Raw genomic sequence first — 27,221 nt, 5'->3', positions numbered from 1 at the left:
GCCAAGTCCTCTTTGCTCCAAGAGATGCTTGTATCATTAGACGTAGCTGATGACTCTAGAATTTAATTTTGGGAAGTTGCCAAGTATTCGTTGTTGCTCAACTATTAATGCAATAAAAGAGAACTATTCACTATGCAAAAATGAATTTAGGGTTGGCCTAGCAGCAACTGATGTAGTATCAATGGGTTACTTCCTTCTGGAAAGAAACTTTTTATTTATTCTCTTCCCTCTATGTAACCTGTTGCCTCTGTTGACTACAGATACTTAAAAATACCAACATCATCAATTTACTGCTGTATTTCACATTGTGTGAGGGGGGAAAAATCTCAACTAGCAGAGATTAGTTTCTGTGCATTCAAAATGAGATCTAAATAAGCAAGACCTACAAGGGGAATGACCTTATTCACCTTTTATCTCAACCTAAGGAGGGATGAAAATCGAATACTTTTTGCCTTCTAACCTGCAGTGTGGCCTGTGTAGCCTGTGACAGTTACGTATGGGAGGGGGAGGAGGAGGATTCATGGGAGCTTTTGAATGTCATTGGCTCAGCCAAATACCAGGGCTTTCTCTTCACTTCAGAAGAGTACAGATTTCTAATGAAGATGGTTACAGAATTAGCCTATCACTGGAATTTATTACACACTTACTGTTACTTGTCAGCTCCCTACTTTTGCCACTTGAGATGAAATGACAATGCTTTGGGGCTTATTTTCTATTTCTCATATGCAGAAGCTGACACACATTAAGGATGTTGTGAGCGCAACCACACCTTGGGCTGTTGCATTGAAGTCGTTGACAGAACCAAGCATGCCTAGAAATAAAAAGCATGTGTTTTTCCAATCCTCTAGTTTCATACTCTGGACCATGCTGTGTGGAACCGTAAAGATCTAGTTCTACAATGAAAATGGATGTTGAAATAAGGTCTAATTGGAGGTCCTCTGGTCATTTGGGGCAAGGTGCATGCTTGGGCTGGTGTCCATTTGGACACCAGTGGGGAGAAGACTTGGCCTTTTAAAGGACTCATGTTTGATGCATTCTGCCCTACTGGATTCCCTGTTTGTCTCTAGTCCAATTCCTAGGTATGTTCTGATGCTTTTATTCTCAGCCTGCTGGTGGGAAGTAACCTGTGGGAGCACATGTGCGCGCATGAAGCCTGAAAATAAGAGTTAAGATACTTAGCATTTGGCAGATTAGCACTTCAACTACAGGTGTTAAAATTGTCATTCTCCAGCAAAAGGGTAAATCCCAACCTGTATATTAACCTTTTAGTTTTTCCTTTGTGGATAAATACTGAAAGGAAAAAAAATGTGTTTTGACTTTCTTAAAATCTTGTTTCCTGTCTCCCACAGATTATGTGTACTCCCTTACCTCTTCTGTCCAGCTCTGCCTGATCTGAAGTTTTGGAACCATATTTATATTGCTGTGATGATCTTCCAGCAGCCTGTCTTTGACTCAGATGCACAACAGGAGTGCATCTGGGCATGTCAGGGATGGTAGTATCATGCCAGTGACCTTTGATCCATCTGGGCTTGGAGTTGGCTGAGAGACTTGGATTTGAGGGGCAAGTGTGATATTTTTCTTTTTTTTAACATTTATTTTTGAGAGAGACACAGAGAATGAGCGGGAGAGGAACAGAGAGAGAGGGAGACACAGAATCCAAAGCAGGCTCCAGGCTCTGAACAGTCAGCACAGAGCCTGATGCAGGGCTCAAACTCAAGATCACGACCTGAGCTGAGGTCAGACCCTTAACCATCGGAGCCACCCAGGGGCCCCTGCAAGTGTGATTTTCTAGTAAAATACCTGGCTTTAATACATACAGGGAAGTTGGCCAAATTGGTGGAGATTCCACTTGCTTTCCAAAGAGAGGTTATATCTCGACAACATCCATTTCCCCCTAAAGCTTGGACTCTTTAGTATTATGGGATGTCTACCCATATAAAAGATAGAACTTGTGCTTTCTCTATGTTTTTTCTAAGCAACACACTAATGGTCTCTTGTTCTTCTTTCCTTAACTATCCGTTTGTACAGAATATACTTTGAGGGCTAGAAGTTCAGAGACTAAGAAACCCACTGTGACCTTAGATAATAGGCATGTGAAATACTGATTACCAACGCAGTAAAAGTCATTATATCATGATAGGTAAAGGGTATCTGAGAACGTCTTCCAGAAGACAATAATATCTTTGAGAGAATTTGGAGAGAGGGTATGAATTTACCCCACTGAGAAGGCAGGAGAAATGGGCCTGGAGGAAGGAAGAGGGTTATGTGAAAGGGTTTGGCTTGGTTGGGAAGGTGTGGTTGGGCTCACATAGCACGAGGGTGTGGAGGTAACAGGAGGAAGTGAAGTTGAAAAAATGTGTGGCCGGTTTGAAGGCCGTAAACCTTAAAAGCAAAAATGGTGTATAGAGTCTGAATTTTATCCTATTAGTTTATGGGAGGCATCAGAAGTTTTAAATAGGAGTGCCATGGGCAGGTTTTTATTTTAGGATAAAAATTAATGATGTATAGAGGGTGGACTGAGCTGAATGGGAATGGGGAGGGACTAGGGAGCAGGAGCCCCTAGCTGAGGATATGTTAGTAGTCTAGCCCAAATATCTTAGGTGTCTGTGATGAGAATAAGGAGTAATCTGTTCAGTGACATTGTGGAGATTGAATCGGTGGAACTTGGTTACTGTATAGGTGGTGGGATTAGGAAAAGAGCAAAGTGCTAGCAACAGCCCCCCGGTTTCTAGTTTGGACAACTGAGGGGATAGTGGTACCCTTTACTAAGGCAAAGAACACAGGAAAAGGGGTAAGTTTGTCAAAAGGATGAGGGGAGGATAGGAACATGATCTGTTGGAGGCACTGCCTTCTTTAGCACTGATAACATTGAATGAAGAACCAGTTTATTCCAAGGTGATGCCAGTGGAGAGCTCTCCCTTCTTTCACACTGAACTTCAAAGTTCACTAGGACACTGCTATGTAGACAGCTGTGTCATCCTTGAATTCTCTGTGCAAGCAAAATCAGTCAACAGCATCAGATCTGTGAGTGGCAGAAAGGAGGTGTTTGCAGCTCAGGCTGAATGGCAAGCCAGAGCTGTCTTTAATGCAATGTGACCGTGATATCAGGCCAAAGCTTACTGTTAATTTCAGCATTGTCCCCCAGTATTCATAAAAGCTACCTACAGCAGCTTGTAAGTCCAAGCTGAATATGCAGAGCCATTATGTGGACTCTCCCCTGATGATGATTTGCACTCCTTGGTAGCCTGGCATTGCCACTGGTGATTAGAACACTGACGATGTCCTAGCCAAAATGTTCTCCTGGGGGAGTTGGTCTGCACCTGTCGGGTGAATAGATGTGGTGAGCAAGGCAGACAGATATGGGCTGGCTGGCCAAACACTGAACAGCTAGAATAGAAACTCTAAAACTTTGTAGAACCAGGACATGGCATGAAGGAGAAAAAGGTTTCCTGCTAAATACAAACTCCTGTTTTACGTAAGTCCTCTCAATGGAAAATACTTGCTAACTCTTCTAAGTGCTTACAGTGCATGCAGGCAGCAAAATTCCAGGGTTGGTGAACTGCTCTGATAGTGTCTTCAACCATTTGTTAAGGGTCAGGGAACCTAAAGAGAAAGTAACAGAAAAGTTACCCTGTGTCCCTCATGACAAATCATTAAGCAAGATTCTGGAGGGTTATCCTTCGGTTAGTAGGTCTTACTGGCTGTTACTGAAAAAATCAGAAGTGGAAAGGAATATGCATGAATGGTAGACCAGGCTTCCTGCTCTGGAACACAGAAGCTGCCCACCAGCTGTGATCCGTGGCATCCCTTTCCTCTGCACGTATCAGCATCAATGCATCAAGGCTTTGCAGTTGTCCAGCCCAGGGCCAGTACAGCCCATCAGCTTTTATCTGTATTATCTGTGTAAGGAGAAAATTACTAAGCACAAATCCAATGGAAGGCAGGAGTAATTAATGGGGAACATGCACAGATAAATAAGCTATTTGAATGTATGGCTACAAATCCCTGGTCTGCCCATTCACAGGGGCCCAGCAACAGAGCCCCCTCATGTTCCAGAACTGGCTGCCAGGGAGATATCTGAGTGTAAAACCCCAGAGGGGATGTCAGGAAATATTGATGAAATGCCTTCATGAAGAGTTTGTGAGGCTGGTGGAAGGTCTTCCTGGCTGCTCTCCTCAGACAGGCAGAATGCTGGGACTCAAGAGTGCAGCATTCATATCTCTTCAGTCCTCCAGGTGGAGTTCAGTTTGGCCAGAGAGGCAGAGCACTTAGTAAACAGAACGTGAGCATTAGTGGAGTTTGGAATCTTGGCTTTTTAGTTGCCTGAGGAGTCTCTGAACAGACTGTCCCTCTTCCTGGGTGTCAGGGAAAAGTAGAACAAAGCAGGCTCAGAAATGTAACATTCCTCTTCCCCAGAGACAATGTTTAAGGTAATGTCCTAATATTTCATGACTTAAAGGTTTGTAGGGATCTGTGACTTGGAATAAAAGTTGGAAGGAAACTAGGAAATAGGTTTGGCTAGACTAGCTGTGAGACCATGATTACAACTGCTGTACCAGTTTCCTGGCTGAGTATATCTCTTTCCTCTATACCTTCACTTTACTCCTCCTTCCCCACCCCTCATACCTTTTAAAGTCTGTCTTTTTAACTGACTGAGCTCCTGAATAACATACCACTCATTGGCTCTTCTCTTCAAGTCCATTGTATGTAAGTCATGTCATGGGTTAACTGGTATTGTTTGTGGTCTCCATAAAGCCTTCCAGTATTGTTACAGATGACTAATTATCTGATTGGCTCCTATATACTTACTAGATTGATTAATTTGGTGCCCACAAGAGACAAAACAGGGCTTCTATCTAAGTTCTGCCTTACCAGCTTTATAGCTGTCAGGAAATGTTGCCTGTTATAAACACATCTAAAAGTACATATTTCCTTCACTGTAAACCTTCTGTGGCCCAAATACATCAGACACTTTAATGTACAGTATCTTCATCAAGAGTTGACTAAGGAACGTATATTTTGCTGTGTCTGAGTTCTTCCAAGAGTTTAAGATTAATTGCTGTGTGAATTCCAGCTCTGAGAATGGATTCCAGTGTTGTAGTTTCAAGGACAGATATTACCAGACAATTATGCTATGATTATATGGTAGTTGATTTTCAGTTTTCAAGGTCAGGATTAATAGAATAATTATAGAGCAAACACAACATTGGCATTTTTAACCTTTTTTTTTTTTTTTCCCCTACTGAAAGAGAAAATCATTTTCTCCCGAGCTTGCTGAGCCAGCTCTCTTTGTGCAAAGGCTCCCTCCTGTTATCAGTCATTGCCGGAAATGGGAGAGCTGGCTGCTAGACCAGAGCAGGCTTGACTACCCACTGTCAGAAATGGGGCAGCTATTAGCCTGGGGATAGCACACTTTTGCTTGATGAGTTCAGATTGATAGCACAAAGAACTTATATGGGAAAAGAAGAGGGGACTCAGGACCAAGTGGGGCAGTACATCTTTTGGATGAGAAATTTTGCCACATTTGCAATTAAGGCTAGGATAGTTAGGCCTTCCAAGAAGGCAGTGCTAAGATTGAGGTTTCTCACTTACTTATAGTGAGGGTCTGCAAACTATGCCCCATGGTCCAAATCCTGGTAGCTACTTGGTTTTTAAAGTAAAATTTAGTTTTATTGGACTATAGCCAACCTCATTCATCTGCATATTGGCTATAGCTGTTTTCATGCTACCCGGACAGAATTGAGTAATTCCAACAGACACCTTATAGCCTGCAAAGCCTAAGATATTACTATCTGGTCCTTTACAGAAAAAGTTTGCTGACTTCCTGCCTTACATTGTTTCCCAAGTTGTAAATATCATGGGGGAGGGAAATGTTGATGGGTTTCAGGTAGAATTAACAGTTCAGATGAAACTTCACCCTGCTAGAATACAAATTTTGTTTGTGAACAATAGTCAAAATTTAAGACTCCTTGAGCTTAAGTTTCCAGTGAAATGGGCCAGCTGTCTTGGGTGGAATACCTAGGGATCTACCCTTTTAACAAACTGAGCTTTTTGAATCACATACCAAAGCCATTTTAGAACTTTGTTATATGGTGGTAATGCAGCATGTTACCAAAAGCATACTTTTGGAAAAGCCTACTTTTTCCTCCAGCATTTCTGCATGCACCCAGTTTCTACTTCCAGAAGCCCCAGTATACTTTAGTTATTCTCAATTTGCCACAAATCCAACTTCTACTTGTCTGGCTTCTAGGCATTGTGTACATAGGGTACAGGTGTGGGGAGGGAATGCTCTGGGGCATCCATCTTGGGAAAGCAGGTTGTGTGTCTTCCTGAAATACTCTGGTCACTTGGTTCTCAAACCCCTTGTTGGATAAGCAGATCTAATTGCAGACAGTTTGTATTCATATGTCCCTGTTCTTCCCCTAGGACTGTAAGAAGCATTTAAGAGTTTAAGCAGAGAAGAGTATTAAGATGTCACTAAAAGGAACTACAAAACTTTTCTTTTTCTTTAATTTAAAAGATAGAATATACAGTGGGTCTTTGAAGTTCCAACTGTCAAAATTTGAGAGGTTACCTTTTCATGATTAAAAGTTAATTAGAGCACCTGGGTGGCTCACTGGGTTGAGTGTATCCGATTCTTGGTTTTAGGTCAGGTCATGATCTCGTGGTTTGTGGGGTCGAGCCCTGCATGTGGCTGCATGTTGTCAGAGATTGGAATGCTCTCCCTCCCTCCCTGTTCTTCCCCAACTCGCATGTGCTCTCAAAATAAATAACAAAGAGTCAATTAGGGTTTCTCTCTATAGGATTATATCATCTGCTAATAGTTCATTTTCTTTACTGATCTGGATTCATTTTTCTTGCCTAATTGCTTTGGCTAGGATTTCCAGTACTATTTTGAATAGAAGTGACAGGAGTGAGCTTTCTTGCCTTGTACCCAGTCATAAGGGAAAAACTTTGAATTTTTCATGATTGAGTATGATGTTAGCTGTGGGCTTGTCATACGTAGCTTTTTACAAAAAATATGTTGTGGTATATTACTTTCACACCTAGTTTTTTGAGCATTATTTATCGTGATAGGGTGTTGAATTTTGTCAAGTGTTTTTTTGTGTACTGAGAAGATCATGTGTTTTTTAGCCTTCATTCTGTTAGTGTGGTGCACTACACTGTTTGACTTGCATATAGACTGCAAAGCCTTAAAATATTTATTTGAATAAAATGGCAGGGCATAAAATCAACATATAAAAATCAGTTGTGTTTCTATACACTAATAATGAACCACCCCAAAAGGAAATGAACAGTTCCATTTATAATAGCATCAAAAATTAAAATAGCAATAAACCTAACCAAAGAGGTAAAAGACTTCTGTACCAAAAACTACATTGGGGGCATCTGTGTAGCTCAGTTAAATGTCTGAATTCAGCTCAGGTCATGGTCTCACAATTTTAAGCTTGAGCCCCACATTGGGCTCTGTACTGATGGCTCAGAGCCTGGAGCCTGCTTCAGATTCTGTGTCTCCATCTCTCTCTGCCCCTCTACCACCCACACTCTGTGTTTCTCAAAGATGAATGTTAAAAGAATAAAAACTACAAAGTATGCTGAAAACTATAAAAAGAGATTAAAAAGAAATCCTCCAAAAATAATAAAACTAAAGGAGATGCAAATAAAAATAATAAAAGGAGATGCAAATAAATGGAAAATGTTTTCATGGATTAGAAGAAATAATATTGTGAATTATCTTCTGAGTTATCTTGTTTTCTGAGGTCCCAGCTGGGCTCAGGCCCTAGAGGTAGAAGCAGACCTTCAGCATTCTCCCATTGTTGCTATGGCAGCTCCAGTGTCAGGTTCAGCTTGACTTGATACACAGCTGGCTGCTCAGAGGGTGGAGTGATACAACTTGGGAGAAAATTAATCACCCTTGGGGGTAGCTTTAACCAGTAAGAACATTCAACAGAAGATGGCAAGGAGTCAGCCAATAAATTCTCCTTCTTCCTGAAGGATGTTCCAAGACACAGTGAGTCTACAGGCTTTCCAAAGATGTGTCAAATGACTAGCAACCAGCTGGGTTTTCTTACTTTCCACACTTCGTGACAAGTTCCTAAGTTTTTATTATATCATCATTTTTCCTTATAGAGGTATGAGATCTCTTACACAAAGAACATTTGCGATTAAAATGTTGGTAATACAGGATACAACTTTTACATAACGGTGAGGAAGTTGAGGGCGAGAAATGAGGTAAAGTAGGGCCAATGAGCCTACCAAAGGCAGAGCCCGGCTTATCTCTAGGTCGTGTTAATCCAAGCCTGCAGTTTCTGTTACAGCACAACCGTGCTCCTTTCTATTCTATATGGGGTGTGCACAATGTAGTATTATATAAAGCAATAGCAGCAAACTTTGTCTGCAAAGGGCCAGATAATGTCTTTGGTTGTTGGAACTATTCAACTCTGCCCTTTTGGTACAAAAGCAACCATAGACTATTCATAAACATAGCTATGTTCAGGACCCACTACATTGTATGTAGGGCCCAGTACACTATCAAGACTTGTAGCTCTGTGTCGAAGAATTTTAAAAAGTCTATAGTGGCCCATTAAACTAAATATGGGGCCCTAAGTGTGGTTCCTCAGTGACTGCAGGTTGCATGCTCATGAGGTCAGCCTTGGCTGTATTTCCAGTAAAACTTTACTAAAACAGGTGATGGCTGGGTCTGGCCCATGGGCCAGTTTGCTGATGTCAGCTATAAAGAATGACATAGTAACATGTATCTTTGCTTGACCCAAGAGGGTTGTGAGTGGGTGCATGCTATGGATTTACCTATTCAGCCATCCTTGAACTTCTCCATATCTAGGCTGAAAGTCCATATACTGATACTTGATCTAGGATTGTCCCTTGGAGAGGGGTGGCCCTGGCCCCAGAAGCTAACAGGTCAGTAGCAATGGGTTCTGACCTAAGCACTTCTCATGCTGTTCCTTCCCATTTACCTCTGGGAAGACAAAACAGGCCTTTTTGTTCTTTTTTTTAACTCCAGTTAACTTTGTGTTGACTCTTCCTGTTAGTGTCCTTGACTTCTGAAACACCTTCAAAGACCACCTTGGAAATAAACACAGGGATCCTTTCAGAAGCCTGTCAGCCTTTGATTAGCTCTTGTTGACTTTCTAAGAACATGTCTTATCACTTCTCTTGAGTTTTCAGGGAGGCCTTTGTAGTGTGTGGAATATATATATATATATATATATATATATATATATATATATATATATATATATATATATATATAGTTGTATGTGCTTTGCTTCCCCAAATCAGAACTAGTCTCCTGGTGAGTTCCTGGACTTGGCCTGCTGGTTTCCATCACAGCCTGCTTTGGTCTCTCTCACTGGCCTAATGACTCAGGAGCCTCAGCCTTTTTGGGTACTGATGCTTTTCCAGGTAGTTACAGAATTAAAACAAAAAAACTCCATGGTACCATTAGAAGGAGTGCTACCTAGAGAAAGGATTTGGTCTGTATAACTGGAATAGACATCTGACTCTTCCTGTTCCTTCTCTTTGGGATTTGTTTTTACATTTGAAGCCGAAAATGGATTCATATGATGTGAGAACAATGAACTGAGCAATTATGCATTCTACAAGAAGCTCCAAATTCCCGTGACCCCTAGGTGGCTTAGTCAGTTAAGTGTCGACTCTTGGTTTCGGCTCAGGTCACGATCTTGCGGTTTCGTTGAGTTCAAGCTCCGTATTGGGCTCTATACTGAAAGTGTGGAGTCTGCTTGGGATTCTTTTTCCACCTCTCTCTGCCCCTCCCCCCTTCATCCTATCTTTGTCTCAAATAAACGTAAAAAAACCCTAAAAACTCCAATTTCCCTTATACAAAGTACTTAGCTGTAACAGAGATCATCTCTGGCCTGGGTGGGTCTATGCCTGCCTGCGAGAATGACCTTGGAGCTTGTCTTCTCCGAGCATGATTCTCTTAAAAACCAAACAGGATAAATGTGGAATGTTGTAGCTGCCTTTGCTGCTGTGGGGGACTGTGCCTGTGAGTTGGCATGCAGGCCTCAGCCTAGGTGAGTAGAAAGATGGGTGAGAAACTGAGGCTGCGGCTCTGTGTCAAGGTAACTTCTACACAGCTTTTAGCCATTGTCTGGGGCAATGGTACTTGTGTCACGTAAATAAGATGTGAAGATAGCTGCTGGGCCTTTTTTTTTTTTTTAAATGTAATACTGTTTAACTTCAAAAACATTTCAGCATTCTAAACATACAAAAAAATATAACAGAACGTTGCAAATTGTGTTTAGTACAGAAGGTTCTTGAACTCTCATTGATGCAGTGGCTCTTCGCTTTGCTGACAATGAAGGGTTCTATAGTTTGTTTCAAAACAGTTTAAAACTACTGCACTTAACTAAAAAAAAGATCCAAACACTTCTCGTGCCAGCTGACCCCCCCTTTTCCACAGCTAAGAATGCCAGTAGAATGCTAGGTCACTATATACAGAAACAAGACAACCTGAAGCTAAACAGATGCCCACTGCAGTGTCCACAGTCCCAGCCTCACAGTGCATGCCCTGAGCTACAGCCCCTCCAAAAGGCTTCTTCCCCACAGCCTCAAGCCACGCAAGGAGCATCAATCAAGATCTTGTCTTGGTGGTTCTGTCCTTTGTTTAAAAAAAAAAAAAAAAAAAACAAAAAAAAACTATAGATATGTACAGTTGAGAACTCAGGATTTCTAGCCAATAACCATAGAATTAACACCACCTTACAAATTCAAAAAAGAAAATGCCAGAAACATCTTTAAATGCCTTGTCAAGCCAACAGCAAAGTGCACAGAGTGAGGAGAACACGAGAGCCTTTTCATTTTAAAAATGTTTGGAAATATGTACAACTTTGATACAATTTCAGGGTGCTCCGGACCCCCATGGCCGCTTCATGTAAACCACTGACAATTTCTAGAGCACTTTGAAGAGACTACAATATGACCATGACCCAACTGTGTAATTAAACCTAACGAGGGCAACAGACACGCCTCAAATAAGAGAGGTGTCAATGACGGCGCTCCCTACTCTAAGGTATTCACAAGGAGACAGATAAACAGTTTTTTTTATTCCTCCTCCTCCTTCTCTTCCTCCTCATCTTCCTCTTCCACCTTTTTCCAGGCAACTTTGGCAGGACCTTTTGTGCCATCAAACTTTCCTTTAGACTTCTAGTCAGCGACATCCTTCTCATACTTATCCTTCAGCTTTGCTGCCTTGTTGTTGTAAGGCTGCTTTTCACTGTCCCTTAAATTATTCCACATCTCGCCAGCTTCTTTTTCACATCTCCAATGGAGATACCAGGGTTTGTAGATTTGATCTTGGGGCGGAATTCTGAACAGAATAGGAAGAATCCAGATGGTGGCCTTTTGGGGGCATTAGGGTCCCTCTTCTTGCCTTCCTTAGCTGGTCCATAATCCTTCATTTCCCGATCATAGCACACTTTGTCTGCCTTTGCCATTTCATCAAATTTAGACTTCTCTTTCCCAGACATTGTCTTCCACCTCTCAGAGCACTTCTTGGAAATTTCTGCAAAATTGACAGGGACCTCTGGGTTTTTCTTATGTTCTTCTCTGCATGTCTGCACAAAGAAGGCATAAGCAGACATCTTGCCCTTTGGTTTCTTGGGATCACCTTTAGCCATCCTGACTGTATTGTTTGCTAGTCTGGGCAACCTGCTGGGCCTTCTTCCAGTGAGTTGAAGATGAGTATCTGCTGCATTTCTTGTCCTGCGTCCTTCGATAAACTTTCCAGTTTAGTGTTTGGTGAAAGCCCATCGTGTCTCCCGGGTCTGATGGTCAACCCGAACCCATAACAACCACTGTGCTGGATGTCATGCCCAAATAATAATATAGTACCTACCTGCTAGATTGTGAGGATAGAACAGGTTAGTACATGATGGGTCATAGAGAAATGAGTGGCACAGATTGGGGCCAATAGGGCTGTGCTCAGTGAGTATTAGTTACTATGGCTTTTACTGAGAATAACCTCTTCATTGTTATGCAGCTTTTCATGTCAAGAATACCTTCATCGCTGTTGCACATAAATGAAAATTTGGCTCGATATTATAATATTGGCTCATTCATTTAAGAGAAGGACCTAATTATTTCTATATTTTGGCTGACTTCTGTATCATAATTTACCCAGAACCAGTAAATCACTTTAATTTTCAATGTTTATTCAATAGCCATTTTCAATTCTATCTTTCAGTATTCTATTCCAGCTGACCTATGTGATAGTTACTCAAGAAATCAAAGATTCCTCTTAATATTTTCTTCTCTCACAATTTGAGTGGATAGTCTAGTTCAATCTGTTTTTCTTTAGCTCTAATGCTATTTATTGCTTCTAATTCTTTGAGTTTTATGGTTTATGATACTGTTCTTAGTTCTTAGTTACCTGATAATGCATAATTGTATATAACTTTCTAAAAAAAAGTTATTTTTGATAGATCCATTTCAGGTGTTGGGCTTCTTCACTTTCCCTTCCTTTTTTGATCATCGTTATTCCTAAATAAAACTTTGTGGTCAGTGTTTTCATTTCTGTTTACTCATATTTCCTCATGATTATTTTGCACATGATCAGAGTAGAAGTGATGGGACATGGAATAAGTGCATTGTCTCTTAGCTATGGTCAGAGTGGGCTTCCCAAGTTTGATATAATTCCTACTATCTGGAAATATTAAAGAGTGGAGGGGGACTCCTGGCAGAGTAATTCTCTTGGATTTGGGGTTGGAAAAGACACTGGAGGTTGTCCTACAATTTGCTTAAACTACTATACTTAGATCTCTCCTGAGAAGCTGATTGACTTCTGTCAAGCTGATGAGTGGGAGAAAATCACTTCCATCCCACCCCAGCCATGCAGGCTCTTGCAGAGGGAACCAGAGGTAGAACATCAGGCTGGATTGGGGGCATCTCCAATGAAGGATTATATGAAGGATTATAACTGGCTATCAGGTTATAGGTATGATTAATGCAAGTGGCCATAAACCTGCTTTGCCTCCCTGTTGAGGCAGAAACACTGCAGCCATGGCTGCCTGGTCTGACTGGGAATCCAGGTAATAGAGCCAATATCTGTGTGAACACTCAGCAAGAGCACAAAGAAATAGCTCTGAATTCCAGGGGAAATGTGCAGAGCTGTGACAAAGTACATTTGCAAGCCAATCTGTGAGCTGGATTAGAGATGTTACTACACCTGTACCCTGCCTAGACACTCTGGATATGGAGTACGTAAATACCTTCTGGCTGCTGCTTGGTAGCTCTGGTGTTTTCTGTGGTGGACTGCTTCTTGTTTCCTGAGGCTTTTTAATTCGAATGAGACTGGGTTGAGGATAGAGAGGACTCACTCAAGATTACTCATAGGGTTCAGACAGATATCATTTGCCTGCATGTGTAGGCACACATCAGGAGGGGAGCCAGAGTGGGCCATGCTCTATATATTTGCCTTCCTATCTGCAGAGCCTGTGGGAGGAGGAACCTTTTACATCTATAACTCACTACAGGAAAACCTGTTCATTTTAGGGATGAATAACAGGCTTAATGAGTAGGCTCTCCATCCCTGTCTTCCAGGAAGAGTGGGGTCATCCATGTCCCCAGTCTTTGTTTCACAAATCAGAGCTCTGACTTGATAGCAGGTCAGCACAACTGCCTTGCCTGGGTACTTGTTCAATCAGGTACAGAACTGGCTACTAGGGTAATGCAAATTAGGGGAGAAGGCAGCACACGGGGGTAAGTGGGTGGCAGTGGGAATGGCCTGGAGAATTTAGTGGGCATCAATGCCTAGCTTGTCTTTGAGAAAAGGGCTAAGTGGACTCCAGGTTGTCTGGGAAAAGATGCATGCACCCTTTAGGGTGCATTGAGAGGAGGAGGCAGGAAATGTGAGTAGTCCTGCCAGTCATGATGGGAGAGGGACACCTGGAGACAGGCTTGGAAGATAGAAACGAGAACAGCACCAATGAGATTGGTGATCAGCCTTTCTAAACTAAGTCCTCAGGGGACATTCACTTGGAACCTTCTTGTCCCTTCTCAGTATGCTGAGCTGACGGTTTCAAAGAATGTCATTGGAGCCATCATCGTGACAGTGTGTCATAACATCCCCCTACGGTTTCCTTTAATGTACATGTTTCTGCATATGTGGCAAATAGGCTTTGAGGTATAGAGTTAAGCTTTTAGGCATAGGAGAATAAAAGTTTTTTTTTTTTTTTCTTAGAGATCGCTCTGTTTTAGGGGAAGTGTATCAGAGACCTCTGAAAACAAAACAAAAATGATATCAATAATAAAAGCTTACATACCATTGATCCTTGGTCAACATGGAATTAAACTGCACGGGTCCACCTTATATGTAGATTTTTTTTTCAGTAAGTACAGTATTGTCCGTGTATTTTCTCTTATGATTTGCATAACATTTTTTTTAGCTTTTAAGAATTTGTATATGATACAATATACAAAAATTAGCTGTTTGTTATTGGTAAGTCTTCTGATCAACAGTAGGCTATTAGTAGTAGGATTTTGGGAAGTCAAAAGTTCTACATGGATTTTCAGCTGCATGGGGTTCAGTGCCCTTAACCCCCCTGCATTATTCTATGGTTCTTCCTATCAGCCATGTGCTCTAAGCACTTTGAACTCCTGTAATCTTCACAACTAGATGTTCCTGTTATCCCTTTTTCTTATCTGTGGGGTCCCTGTTTTATATCTGATGCCCAGAAAAGTTAAGCAACTTGTCCAAGTCCACAGACTATCTGGGGGAAAGAGAATTTGAAGTGAGACAGTCTTTCTTTAGAGTGTCTGTTCTAGGGGCGCCTGGGTGGCTCGGTTAAGTGTCCGACTTCACTTCAGGTCATGATCTCGCGGTCTGTGAATTTGAGCTTTCAGATTCTGTGTCTCCCCCTCTCTCTGACCCTCCCCTGTTCATTCTGTCTCTCTCTGTCTCAAAAATAAACATTAAAAAAAATTTTTAGAGTATCTGTTCTTTAAAAAAAAAATTTTTTTTTTTACATTTATTTCTTTTTGAGAGAGACAGAGCATGAGCAGGGGAGGAGCAGAGAGAGAGGGAGACACAGAATCAGAAGCAGGCTCCAGGCTCCAAGCTGTCAGCATAGAGCCCAACGTGGGGCTCGAACCCACAAACTGTGAGATCATGACCTGAGCCGAAGTCGGATGCTCAACCAACTGAGCCACCCAAGCGCCCCTGGAGTCTGTGTTTTAACCACTGGGTAGTGCTTCCTTTCCTGCTCCTGACTGAGTCTTATGTAGGTCATGTGACCTTAATGGTGTCCTCTGTAAAATGAGGACCCTCAAACTGACCCCAGGGGTTTTGAAAGGATTTATTCATGGAATGCACGTAGTCCAATCAACACCTGGTGCACAGTAGTTTGGAATATTCCTCCATCCCTTTTGCATCCTCCTTTAGAGGACAGTGCACAATTTGTGCTTCATGGTGCCTAAAAGAAGGTGAAACACAGTCAAAAGCAAGCATCTCCTGTGTGTAGAAACTGGGCAAATGATTAAAAAAATAAAAAAACTGGGCAATTAAATTATTCTTGTGGTAAAATATACATAGTATTTATCATTTAACCATTTCTTAAATACTTTTTTTAATACTGATTTTTTGAGAGAGAGCAGGGGAAGGGCAGAGAGAGACAGACACAGAATCCAAAGCAGGCTCCAGGCTCTGTGCTGGTGGCACAGAGCCCGATACGGGGTTCAAACTTAGGAATTGTGAGATCATGACCTGGGCTGAGGTCAGACCCTCAACCGACTGAGCCACCCAGGCGCCCCACCATTTTAACCATTTTTAAGTGTACAGTTCAGTGGCATTAAGTACATTCACACTGTTTAGCTATCACCACCGCCCATCAGCAGAACGCTTTCATTCTGGGGAACTGGTATTGTATACTGACTAAGCAATAACCCTGCAGTCACCTGCCCCTAACCCCTGAAAACTGTCATTCTATCTTCTGTATGAATTTGACTAATCTGAGTACCTTGTATGAGTGGAATAATACATCATTTGTCCTTTTGTGACTGGCTTATTTCACTTAGCATAACGTCTTCAAGATTCATCTATGTTGTGGCATGTGTCAGAATTTCCTTCCTTTTCAAAGTTGAATAATATTCCATTGTGTGTATATTATACATCACATTTTGTAATATGTGATGTTTTCATTCATATGTCAATGGTGGGCACTTAGGTTGCTTTTACCTTTGGACTGAATAATGCTGCTATGGACATGAGCATACAACTAGCTGTTAGGGTCCCTGCTTTCAAATTTTTGGGTATATACCTTGAAGTGGAATTCCTGGATCATACTGCAATTCTCTTTACAACTTTTGGGGAGCCACCATACTGTTTTTCATAATGGCTGCACCATTTTACATTCCTACAAGCAGTCCACAAGGCTTCCAGTTTCTCCGCATCCTTGCCAACACTGAAACAGGGCAATTTTAATGATTACTAAGAACACCTCAGATAGATTTCCCTCTTCATCTAGGGGAAAGGAAAGGAAGCCAGCAGATTCAGTTGTATCCTGGATAATTCCATTTGTGATAAAAGCCTCTAGCAAGTAGACTGTTGCTGTAGAGGCTTGCTGACAAGCTGAGGCAGTTGCTAACTCAAAGGGGGAGTGAACATGGAGCTATGGTGGGAAGACCAGGGCTCTGTCCCTTCTTGGTGCTGTGCATGGTAAAACCATGCACATTCCCTTCTCTCTTGGGGTTTCTGTTTCCTTGTTGGTAAACGGAGCTTGGGCTATAGGGTATCTATGACCACTTCCTACTTGGAAAGTCTGTTGTCTCCATGAGACACCTAAAGCTGGGGGTTCTTTAGAGTCATTGGGTTTGGATTCTGGACTCACTGGAGATCTGAGTCACACAGTAGCTGTCAGGCCTGACTATGAGACCACAGGGAGTTTGGGGTGATGATAGATGGGTGAGTGCACACCCCTTCTGTGGTGGGGGGGGTATCCTTTCCCTGAATGGAACTGACTGCCCCCTTGTGGGAATGTTGACCCAATGTTGGGTGGATCTCCTGATTTCTCAAGAAAAGCCAGAATGCCATGGTTTTAAAGGGGAATTTTCCAAATTTTAAATACTGGTGATTAACGCGAAACTTTAAAAACACCATAAGAGCCTAACAAAATATTCTCAGACCAGATTTGACATACAGCTCACTGTTGACACCTCCTGGTCTCAGGCAGCAAGCTGCAAACATTGGTGTAGGGACCACCCAGGCTGGACCTTGAAGAGGCCTCCCTGATCACTGATGTTCTTCTCAGACAAACCCACGATTCCTGTCAGATCTCCAGGCTGTGTGGCGCACACATCCAGTGGATGCTGAGGGAGGAACCGTAACAGTGCCCTTTTGTGGTCCTCATTGTGTTCTCCCCTCTTTGTCAGGAGAAGCTAGAAAGAAGATGTAGCCAGCCACATGGAGGTTCTGGTGTTTTGGCATGTTTCATGCTCTTTAGAATATTCCAAATTGAGTCAAATAGCACCATGTGTCTCCTCAATTTTGATACTACACCTATTGATATTTTGTTTATATACCTAGGTATTGTGACAACAAATATGGTAAAGTCAGAATGCTGGCAGTAGTTGACATTCCACTCGCACTTTCTACAGCATCATTAGAGACCCCCAGGCTGATAAAGTTGTTAACATTTGCCTGGTATAAATGTTTTCTGTGTCTTTAACAAACTGTCTTTTTTCCCCCCTTATTATGCTTTCCAATGATTAAACTCATTCTTGCCATCTTATTTTGTTTTCTGTTACTCTTTCTCCTGCTCCCCTTTACTCCCCTGAATTGATCAAGCATTCTTTTTTTTTTTTTTTTTTTTTTTCCCTCTTCTGGGGTTTTGTCCTTCAGAATCTTTACCTCTACCCCCAGCATACTTTGATTTCCCACTTCTCCTACATAGCCCCACATTTTATTTTGAGATTGTCTCACTTCTTAAAAAGATGGGAATCAAGGGTTACTTAGACTTAACTACAAGTCTTAGTGATGCCTTATTTCTTGCATTTAATTTTCTTATTTGTAACATTTTTCTAGTATATACTCCATTCTCTCAAAGGTGTTCAGTGAGATAAATTTTTGAATCCTTATATGTCCATACATGTTTATATTATTTTTCCCCTCTTGAATATTAATTTGGCTGGAGATAGGATTTTAGGTTCAAAATAATTTTCCTCAAAGTTTTGAGGATTTACCTTTTTGGTATCCAGTGTTTCCGACAAGAAGTATAATGCCATTCTGATTTTCGTTCTGAGTAAAAAAAATTGTGGAAGCTTTTGAGGATTTTCTGTGTATCCTTGGTGTTCTAAACCATCGCCATCGTGTTCTCGGTGTGCTTCTTGGTGAGAATCTTTAGTTTGAATGTAATGTCTTTTCAATCCTGAGAAATTTTTGATGACTTCATCCCCTTTGTTCTCTCTGCACTTTCCTTCCGCAACTTTTATTGAATTGTGACACTAGAAGTTTTAGGTATATTCCCCATGTTTCAGTAATCTCTGCCCAAACCACTAAAAAATTTAGTGACTTAAAATGGCAACAACTTATGTTTCATAATTCTGGAGTTGATGAAGCTGTGATCCTGCTCTGTTAAGTGTTGGCTGGGGTCTTCAGAGCCTTCCCATGTGGCCCTTTTCTCCAACAAGGTAGCTTGGACTTCCTTACAACATGGCAGCTAGGTTTCAAGAGGGCATTCTAAGAGGATAGGCCCCTATTTGCATCAACCCTGATAATGTCCCATTGGACAATTGCAAGTCACACGGCCAAGCCTGAGTCAGTGTGGGAAAGTGCTCTACAAGGACCTAAATACTGAGAGGGTTTTCTGGAGGTGAGCAATGTCAATCAAAGTTGGGGTGCTGATAGCTTGTCTTCTGAGTGGAAGATTTTTGTTCAGAGATTTAATGCCTGCTTGAGAAACACTGCCCAGCTTCTCCTAGGGGTGCACATTTCTTGGTCTAGTCCTTGGGGACCATCCCTGTCACCTACTAATGGTGCAGGGGATAGGAAGCTCTCACCTTCTTAGCCCTGATTTAGCATCCAAATTAATTTTCTCCCTGAGTGCTTTGTGGCCCTTCATTCTTTTTTCTCTCAGCCCCTGAGTGTCCCAGTCTTGACCTGTATTGTTTTAGGCAGTGACTTTCTTCTTCTCCTTGGCTGTATCCTTCTCAGTCTTCTCCTTTCCTTTTCTTTCCCACCGGAGATGTGATAATGTCCTTTGAGAGTATAAATTAGGTTTTTTTCCAGAAATGGACTTACTTTATCTACTCCCCACCAAAGATGTTTCACTAAGTCTTTGATTTAAATAACCACCTTTTAATTACATTGAACAAATATTTGTTGAACGGCTTAATTAATGTACAAGACGTTATTGGTTGGGCTTAATGAAATCTTTTATTGGAAGCCTTAGTGTTGGAGGTACTCTGAGAGGTCACCTAGACTAGTGATTCTTAAACTTTGCTTAAAATCCATGGGTTTTTCATGGCACTTTTGATAAACCCCAATTTTCTTACTATTGCATGAATGACCATTTGTGGTCTATACAGTGCTTAATTGTACGGTCTCCTACCTTTAATTCTTTCTTCTATATCAGCCAATCTTTATTCAGTTCTTCAAAAGTCAGCGTACCCACACCTGTCTGTGTGTCTGTTTTGGGCCTCTAGAAAAGCAAGGCTTTCTATCAGGAAGAATCTTTCCTCTTCAGTAGCCAGTCATCCATCCATCCATCCTTCCTCTTTTCTTCCATCTCTCCAGGCAGACTGCCACATGCAGCGCCTCATTTGAATGTGTCTGGAGTCTTGGAAGCTCAACTACAACTCTACAAAGGGACCCTGAGGATCTAGCAGGGGAGTGAAGTTACTCCTATATTCTTGACTGAAGAATGGTCCTTCTCGATCTGGGAAGGTCATGCTTTTCAGCTGGGCATGCAGCTTTGGGAGGGATGCATGTGGAGTGGTGAGGGAGGAAGGGGACACCCACCTAGCCAGCCAGACCAGCTGAGTCAGCACTGGCAATCAATGGAGTGACTAGATCACCCTCACATCCAGTAGCTAGTCATTGTAACACATCCTTTAGACCCAGTTTCTCTGGAATATCAACCATGACATCCCCACAAGGCCAAACATGGATTTAAAATTTCTGATGTGCTTAAAATTCTCCTGAGAACTGATCATTCTGCGGTGTAATTACACATGGATTGGCCCACCCAATTGACCATGAATGGCAGGAGAGCAGGGATTGTACTGGCCATCCAGCCTGTTACACGTTACTGAACATCCTGCCTAGCACTGTTCCTGGAGCATGGTTGACACATAAGAACTGTTTTCTGAGTGATTGCATTAATATGCTTCTGAAGACTACAAAATCTGAAGATTTGGATCATTAGCCTGTATTTAAACATGTTGAGAATCTTATTTAGTGCTTTCATATATTAGGGTTTGGAAAAAAAAAGCTAACTGAAAAGTTTCAAACTCCTGCCCTGAGACAAAACTTTCATTTTATAGATGCAGTGGATTCCAGCATGGGGGCTGACTTACATATCTTTGTGAGAGCCAGAAGTAGGTCATCATCCCAGTTCTCTGTGACACAGCCTCTACAGTGGTTTATGTGGCGTGACTTTGCCATCTGACTTACCCTGACACCTAGCCCTACATATTCTGTCCATAGCCTTTAAGATGGTACCTGGTGGCTTCCCCTGGGATGAAAACTGACTCCATAAATGTTCCCTCATGAATGCTGTTTCCTAGGACACTTGATCACCAAACCCTAATGGGGCTTGAGCAGAAAAGGCTCAGCAAATCTATTAATATCATGTGAATACTTTGAAGAGGTTCCAGTCTTTCTGTAGCAGATTCTGAAGCCTGTCCTGTGTATCAGATGTCTCCATCTGTATGTCAGTCACCATGGTAAAGTGAGGTAGGCAGGGTGGTTTTTGTTGTCTTCATTTATAGGTAGGGAAGTTAAGACAAGACTGTGATGTGAGCTGGACCAAGACAGTGAAGGGAAGAGCCAGGAAGGAGTTGGGACTCACTACTGTCCCTCCTGGGGATCACACTGCTGCAAACAGACTGGCTTAACAAGTACCCAATGTTTCTCTTGACTGGAGGAAAGCCACAACACAAATCGACACAAAATAATCATTCATTTCTGGAGAGGATGTTAAGTAGGTTTTGTCTCTCTTAGACATTCGGTAGGCACCTATGAAGGCACTTTGCTGTGGTGTACCACCCAGTCCCATCCTTCAGGATGGAGTCCCTCGGGCCACCTGCTGCTGGAAGAGCTGGCTCTGATGACTCTCAGCAGCATCCTTCCCTGGGAAATTTTTGAGGGAGTTACCTTTGCCCAAACTTGTGCCCCACTCCATGGGGGTAGCCTATATCTAGCTATAAGGTACAGAGACATGACCCCCTTGCTGTCATCTGAGAAAGGCTGATCCAGTTTCAGAGCTTCCTGGGAGATAAGCTGAGGACTGATGCAACTGTATGGAGGTTCAACTTCTCCCTCTCTAGTCTGTCCCTTTCCTTCTTTACTGGAGTTGCTTTTGGCTGTGCTCTTGGTGTAAATCTCCATTTCAGAGTCTATTCCCCCAGAACCCAACCTACACAGAGATATCAATGAGCTGGGCATCACCCACTCTTATGAGGGAATGATGCAAGTTCTTCTCCATCATCAAGTTGAGAGGGAGGGGGGAGCTTTGGAGAATCCCAAAAAGAGCATGAAATGTGTTCCCTGGATTTTGGAGCATGTGGATATGGAGACTTAACCCACACCCGGAAAGGTCTTCAGTTGGGACACTTCCTGGGGTTAGATCTGACAGCTGGGCAGGGAGACAGGAGTGGGAGTGAGTAGCAGGTGTGGGTTCCTTGGGAAAGAGACTTCAGGCACCTTGAAAGGTTCTTTACCCAAGAGGCTGGCCTGGAGGGGTGAAATGACCCCTCCCTGATGGATTGTCAGATGCCAGGGCGTTGTTCTATTTATTAGCTAGAAAAGGCAATATCCGTGCCAGGGAGTGCAGGCAGGATGTCCCTGCCATATAGGGTCTTGGAAGAAAACCCACAAGAGCTCCAATAGGACAAAAGAGTCAGTTTTTGAGTGTCTGCTATGACAAAGGGCTTTAAAAAACCCAGAGAGGACTGGGAATAGGGCCAGGCATATCAGATACTTTGATATTCTTTTCCCATGGCTCTTCTCCCTTCCCTAATGTTAGAGCAGCCAGGCGCAATACAGTGCATGGGGGAAGGATGATAGAGCCTGGGGCGATGCATAAGAAAAAAAAGGAGAAAAAGACTAATTTTCCTCCTCTTCCTATTATAGGCTCTTTGTCCTGTCCAGAGAAACCATCACCTGTTATGGTTTGGGGAGAGAAGTTTTAAGTTGGATAAGAGATGGAAGTTATGGTATTCAGGCTGATGGTTTTTTGTTTTTTTTGTTTTTTTTTTTTTTTTTTGCCTTGGAACATGAGACTACTTGTTAGTATCTGAGAATGACTGAGAAAGCTCTGGGACCTGCCAGGGATTTCATTCAGGGACAGACATGTTCGATTTGGCTGAGCAGGTTAAGAGGAGACCCAATGAGAAGGCCCCCTACTGAGTCTAGCTAATTCAATAAACAGGTTTCACTCTGCTTCCTTTTTTGTTAATTTCCGTCTGGGACCATGCTGAGGGCATGTGGCAAGGAGGTAGTGTGTCAAATCCTTTGATCTGGAAGGTTTTCTTAGCACAGTATTCTTCCAAGGGTGTTTTGGAGTCTGTGATGTTAATGAGTATTACTTGAAAAGGGTTCTTTGGGGTCAAATAATTTGGGGACCTTTGGGCTAAAGAAAACTCTGTGGTATTTATGATTTTTCAGAGGCTTTAAGACACTAATATACATTGTGAATTCCTAGGGTAGGCTTTCCCAACTGAAACTCATTTGATGGTAATATCATTTTTCTGATGAATATCTGTTAGGCCTAGCATTTCTGGATACACGTGGGAATAGATGAATTTTTGGAGCATACTTTCCTGTACTAGTATGTCAGAGCAGTGCTTTTTGGTCACAAATAAGTGGTAGGATAATACAGAAGAGATATTGCCTTGGGTTTGGGTTGCTCTAAGAAAAACACCGTAGGGGCATCTGGGTGGCTCACCCAGTTAAGCTGAGTCCAGTTTTGGCTCAGGTTCATGAGTTTGAGTCCTCATTGGGCTCTGTACTGACAGTGTGGAGCCTGCTTTGGATCCTTTCTCCCTCTCTTTCTGCCCCTCCCCTAGTCATGTTTTTCTCAAGAATAAATGTTAAAAACAACAACAAAATAACAAACCACCATAGATGGGGTGGCTTAAACAGCACATTTATTTCTCACAATTTGGAGTCTGGGAAGTCCAAGATCAAGTCACTGGTAGATTCTGTGTGTGGTGAGGGCCCACTTCCTGTTTCATATACGGCTGTCATCTTGTGTCCTCATGTGGTAAAAGGCAGAACACACTGGGCTCTAAATTTCCTTATAAGGGCACCAGTCACATCATGGGAGGCCCTGCCCTTGATTTGATAACCTCTCAAGGGCCCTGCCTCCAAACACCATCACATTGGTAGATTTCAACATATGAATTTTAGAGGGACACAGTCTATAATAAAGCTTAAGGTTTTCATCCTTGCCTCTCCAACTAGGTATGCCATGTAACAATTTCAGGTCTGATCTAACTCACCATTTTGGGCTGGGAACTTCCTCTAAAAGGGGCTTCCATACATTTTCTTGCGGGAGCACACTGTGGAGCATCACAGAACAGCAGTGGGAATGGTACCCCTTGGGGCTGGGCAGATATGTCCTCCTGCCCTGTGAGGCTCTTTCTGGAAAATGAGGCAGATGTCCTGCTTGCTCTCATATACCAGTACCAGTACTTGTATTGGGATTCTATTGGCCAGCATCTTGAGGCTAATTCCACTTGTAGCTGGACCACCTCCACCAGCATTGTGCCATTTTCTCTTCTACTTTTCTTGGAATACGTTTTCTAATTCCTGGAATACAGTCACATGGCCTTTTAGTATAAGAGTTACTCAGGGTGTGGGGGAATGACTCAGGGAATCAACAGTTCAGTTATGAGACATAGAACGTGCTGGATTCAGGCAAAGACAGAGGTAGCACTCAGAGGGAAGCAGGGAATAGATGTGAACAGCGGCATCTGTCATTGAGACCAGAGCCCAGAGGAGAAAATATCATACAGCTAGGAAAATCCTTTTCAAGGTTCAACTTATTATTTCCTCTGTCCCACACGTGTGACTTTTGCCCTTGCTGTAGAAATCCTATTGATTTATAATAAAGCTGTGCTCACGGAAGGGAAATGAGTGCGCAGGAGTGCATGACTGAGTTATTGTGCTTATCACTAGTACTTGGTAGAACTTGGGAAATTACTGTGGGAAGTTTGCCCCCCCTCCCTCATGTCCCCCATGTGGAACAGTTCCCAGAAGCCACAGAGCTTGGATCAGCCCCGCCCCCCCACTGTGAGGAGAAAAACAACTTTTGTTTCTTTGAGTTGCTACCTAGGCATTTTGCTGGATGATAACCCTGCTCATGCCAAGTCTGGATGTTCAGATGAGGAGTTGAGTTCAGGAAGCCTGCTGTAAGTTCCCACTTCATTTTTCCTGGGGTTACCTTTTAAAATAACCAGAGTTAAGCCTGTGAAAATTTAGTGACCTCAACCCCAGCTACCTCATAAGTAATAGGTGCTTGGTTCCCTGCTCACTCTCTCCTCCTCACCATTTCTGGGATCTGTAAGTAAGAAATCTTGTGACTCTCCTTCCTTTGTGCAGGCATATCGAAACTGTGTTTTTAATCAAAGCGAGCTTATTGGTTTTGCTTCCCCCAAAGTGGGAGCTTAGATGCTGGGGAACTACCTCCTGACTCCCTGTGTGGGTAGCTCGCGCTGCCCCATTCAGTGGGTTATAATCTGCACATTCTTCCTTTGGTCCACCAGCTGTGGGTCTCCCAACACATCTCTATGTGATGTTTCACCTCTTCTGAGGTATCTTTGTGTTTCCGGAGCCACCAGGGGTGCTACAGAGGATAAGAGAACATAACACAATTTTTAGAGGAGTTAAAAAAAAAAAAAAAAACAAACAAAAAAAAAAAAAAAAAAACAAAAAAAAAACCTGCAAGCATCTCAACGGACGAACAGGGTACCTACAAAGGAAGAAACCTCTGCTCACCTCAGATTCCCCTCCAGCACAGAACCACCATCTCCAGAGGCTTAAATGAAGAAGGTTGTGACCTGAGAATTCTGTGTTCAGCTAAATTGTCTTTCATGTGTGAATCCATAAAAAGATTCAGAAATGCAATGGTTTAGAAAGTATGCCACTTTTTTATTCTTCCTAGAAACTGCGCTAAGATGTATTTCAGCTGACTAGGAGAGAAGTCAGGCATTCTAAAGCGGATGATAGCATACACCAAAAAGGAAATCTTGGTATGTTCCAAAGAACATGAGATGGCCCAAGCCACATTTCCTGACTGGGATACCATAGAATTAAAGTCTATAATAAATGAAATAAATTTCATGAATAACTACTGGATGAAAGATGACCTAAATGGGGCGCCTGGGTGGCGCAGTCGGTTAAGTGTCCGACTTCAGCCAGGTCATGATCTCGCGGTCTGTGAGTTCGAGCCCCGCATCAGGCTCTGGGCTGATGGCTCGGAGCCTGGAGCCTGTTTCCGATTCTGTGTCTCCCTCTCTCTCTGCCCCTCCCCCGTTCATGCTCTGTCTCTCTCTGTCCCAAAAATAAATAAAAACGTTGAAAAAAAAATTAAAAAAAAAAAGATGACCTAAAAATGCAATTATATTCTACTTAGAAAATGAGGAATTTGGCACATGTGGAAAAATTTCACAAATTAATCATAATCATTTATGAAAAGTTTTCTGAGTGACTGTCATTGTGCCAGACAGTGGTGGGATTAGGACGTGAGTCACCACCTTCTGAGAAGAAAATGATGGAAATATGCACACACCCTGGAGAGGCCCTTGTCACCCGAATTGTCCTGGAATCAGGGAAGCCTTCAGAGAGGGTAGATGAACTCATTTGATATGACTTAGTTGAGGAAGAAAATGAGCTGTAGGAATGTCGCCCTTAGAGGTGGAATCAAAGCAGCAAGATGGAACCAGAGAAAGGGAGCCAGCCTGGCGATACAAAGACACTTGCCTCCGTCCCCAAATCCCTGTTCACAGGGCCCTTGCCTGCATTGCCCATGCCCCTCCAGGATGCCAACCCGCCTGTAGAACAGCTTCCTGTGCTGCCTGCTTGTGATCACTAAAGTCAATCCAGGGGCGCCTGGGTGGCACAGTTGGTTAAGCGTCCAACTTCAGCCAGGTCACGATCTCGCGGTCCGTGAGTTCGAGCCCCGCGTCGGGCTCTGGGCTGATGGCTCAGAGCCTGGATCCTGTTTCCGATTCTGTGTCTCCCTCTCTCTCTGCCCCTCCCCCGTTCATGCTCTGTCTCTCTCTGTCCCAAAAATAAATAAACGTTAAAAAAAAAAAAAAGTCAATCCAAAGCCTTACTGTTGTGGGCCCCTTGGGAGTTCCTCAGAGCCACACCTAAGTGTAAGGGCAGGAAGCCTGGGGGAGGGGCTGTCAGATGCCATCACAGAGGCCTGCAGAGACCTTCCAATCCTCTCCTTGACCCACCCAGCACCTCTTCCCCAAGCACACGTGGCATGCCCACCCTTTTTCTGTTTAACCGCTGTATCCTTTCCTCACCTGTTGCACACAGGAGTCCCCACAGCAGTGGTGGGAATGGTACCCAGTGAGCTGGGCAGGGGCATAGCCTGCTTCCCTATGAGGCTTCCTCCTGTGGAGCTCCTTCTGGAAAACAAGGCTGGCGTCCTGCTTGCTCTCACATCCCCGGGTATGCTTTGTACAGCCTCATGACCCACCCCCCCACCCCAACACTGAGGCCTGCTGATGCTCAGGATGTGATCCTTCCCCTTCTCTGTCCCCAGGGGTGGTGCTGCCACCCTCAGGGTTTCCCCGGGGGGAAGAGAACACTGTGGCTGCTGAGACAGTGCATGCATAGCTCCTGGTTGTGCTGGATGCACTCTCTGAGAATCTGGGGTCAGCTCAGTCTGCTGGAGCTGCAGCAGCTCTGGTGCCTTTGGGCCCCCCAGCACCTGCTGCCCTGCCTCAGCCCTACTCCCTGGCCCCTGGCACCACTGTGTGGCCTGCCTCTGTGCTGCTTTTCTGCCTTC

The 27,221-nt window shown here is 43.0% G+C and overlaps 2 protein-coding genes across 8 annotated transcripts in view; one reads left to right on the top strand and one right to left on the bottom strand.

The window, feature by feature from the left end:
• The window catches only part of LOC147576023 (uncharacterized), a 778,516-nt gene that overhangs the window by 42,190 nt on the left and 709,105 nt on the right, over positions 1-27,221 (top strand). The gene's annotated exons all lie outside the window — the stretch shown is intronic.
• On the bottom strand, positions 10,676-11,683 carry LOC112854557 (high mobility group protein B3-like). The gene is given in 2 exon segments (XM_086680145.1): positions 10,676-11,288; positions 11,291-11,683. Coding segments are annotated over 2 exon segments (471 nt in total). The 5' UTR covers positions 11,661-11,683; the 3' UTR covers positions 10,676-11,187.

The sequence above is a fragment of the Puma concolor genome, chromosome D2 (genome assembly GCF_028749965.1).
Source record: "Puma concolor isolate L17-30 chromosome D2, mPumCon1.1.hap2, whole genome shotgun sequence".
NCBI classification, from domain to species: domain Eukaryota; kingdom Metazoa; phylum Chordata; class Mammalia; order Carnivora; family Felidae; genus Puma; species Puma concolor.
Note: the sequence above shows the minus strand (reverse complement) of the source record. Positions and strands in the feature narration are given on the sequence as shown.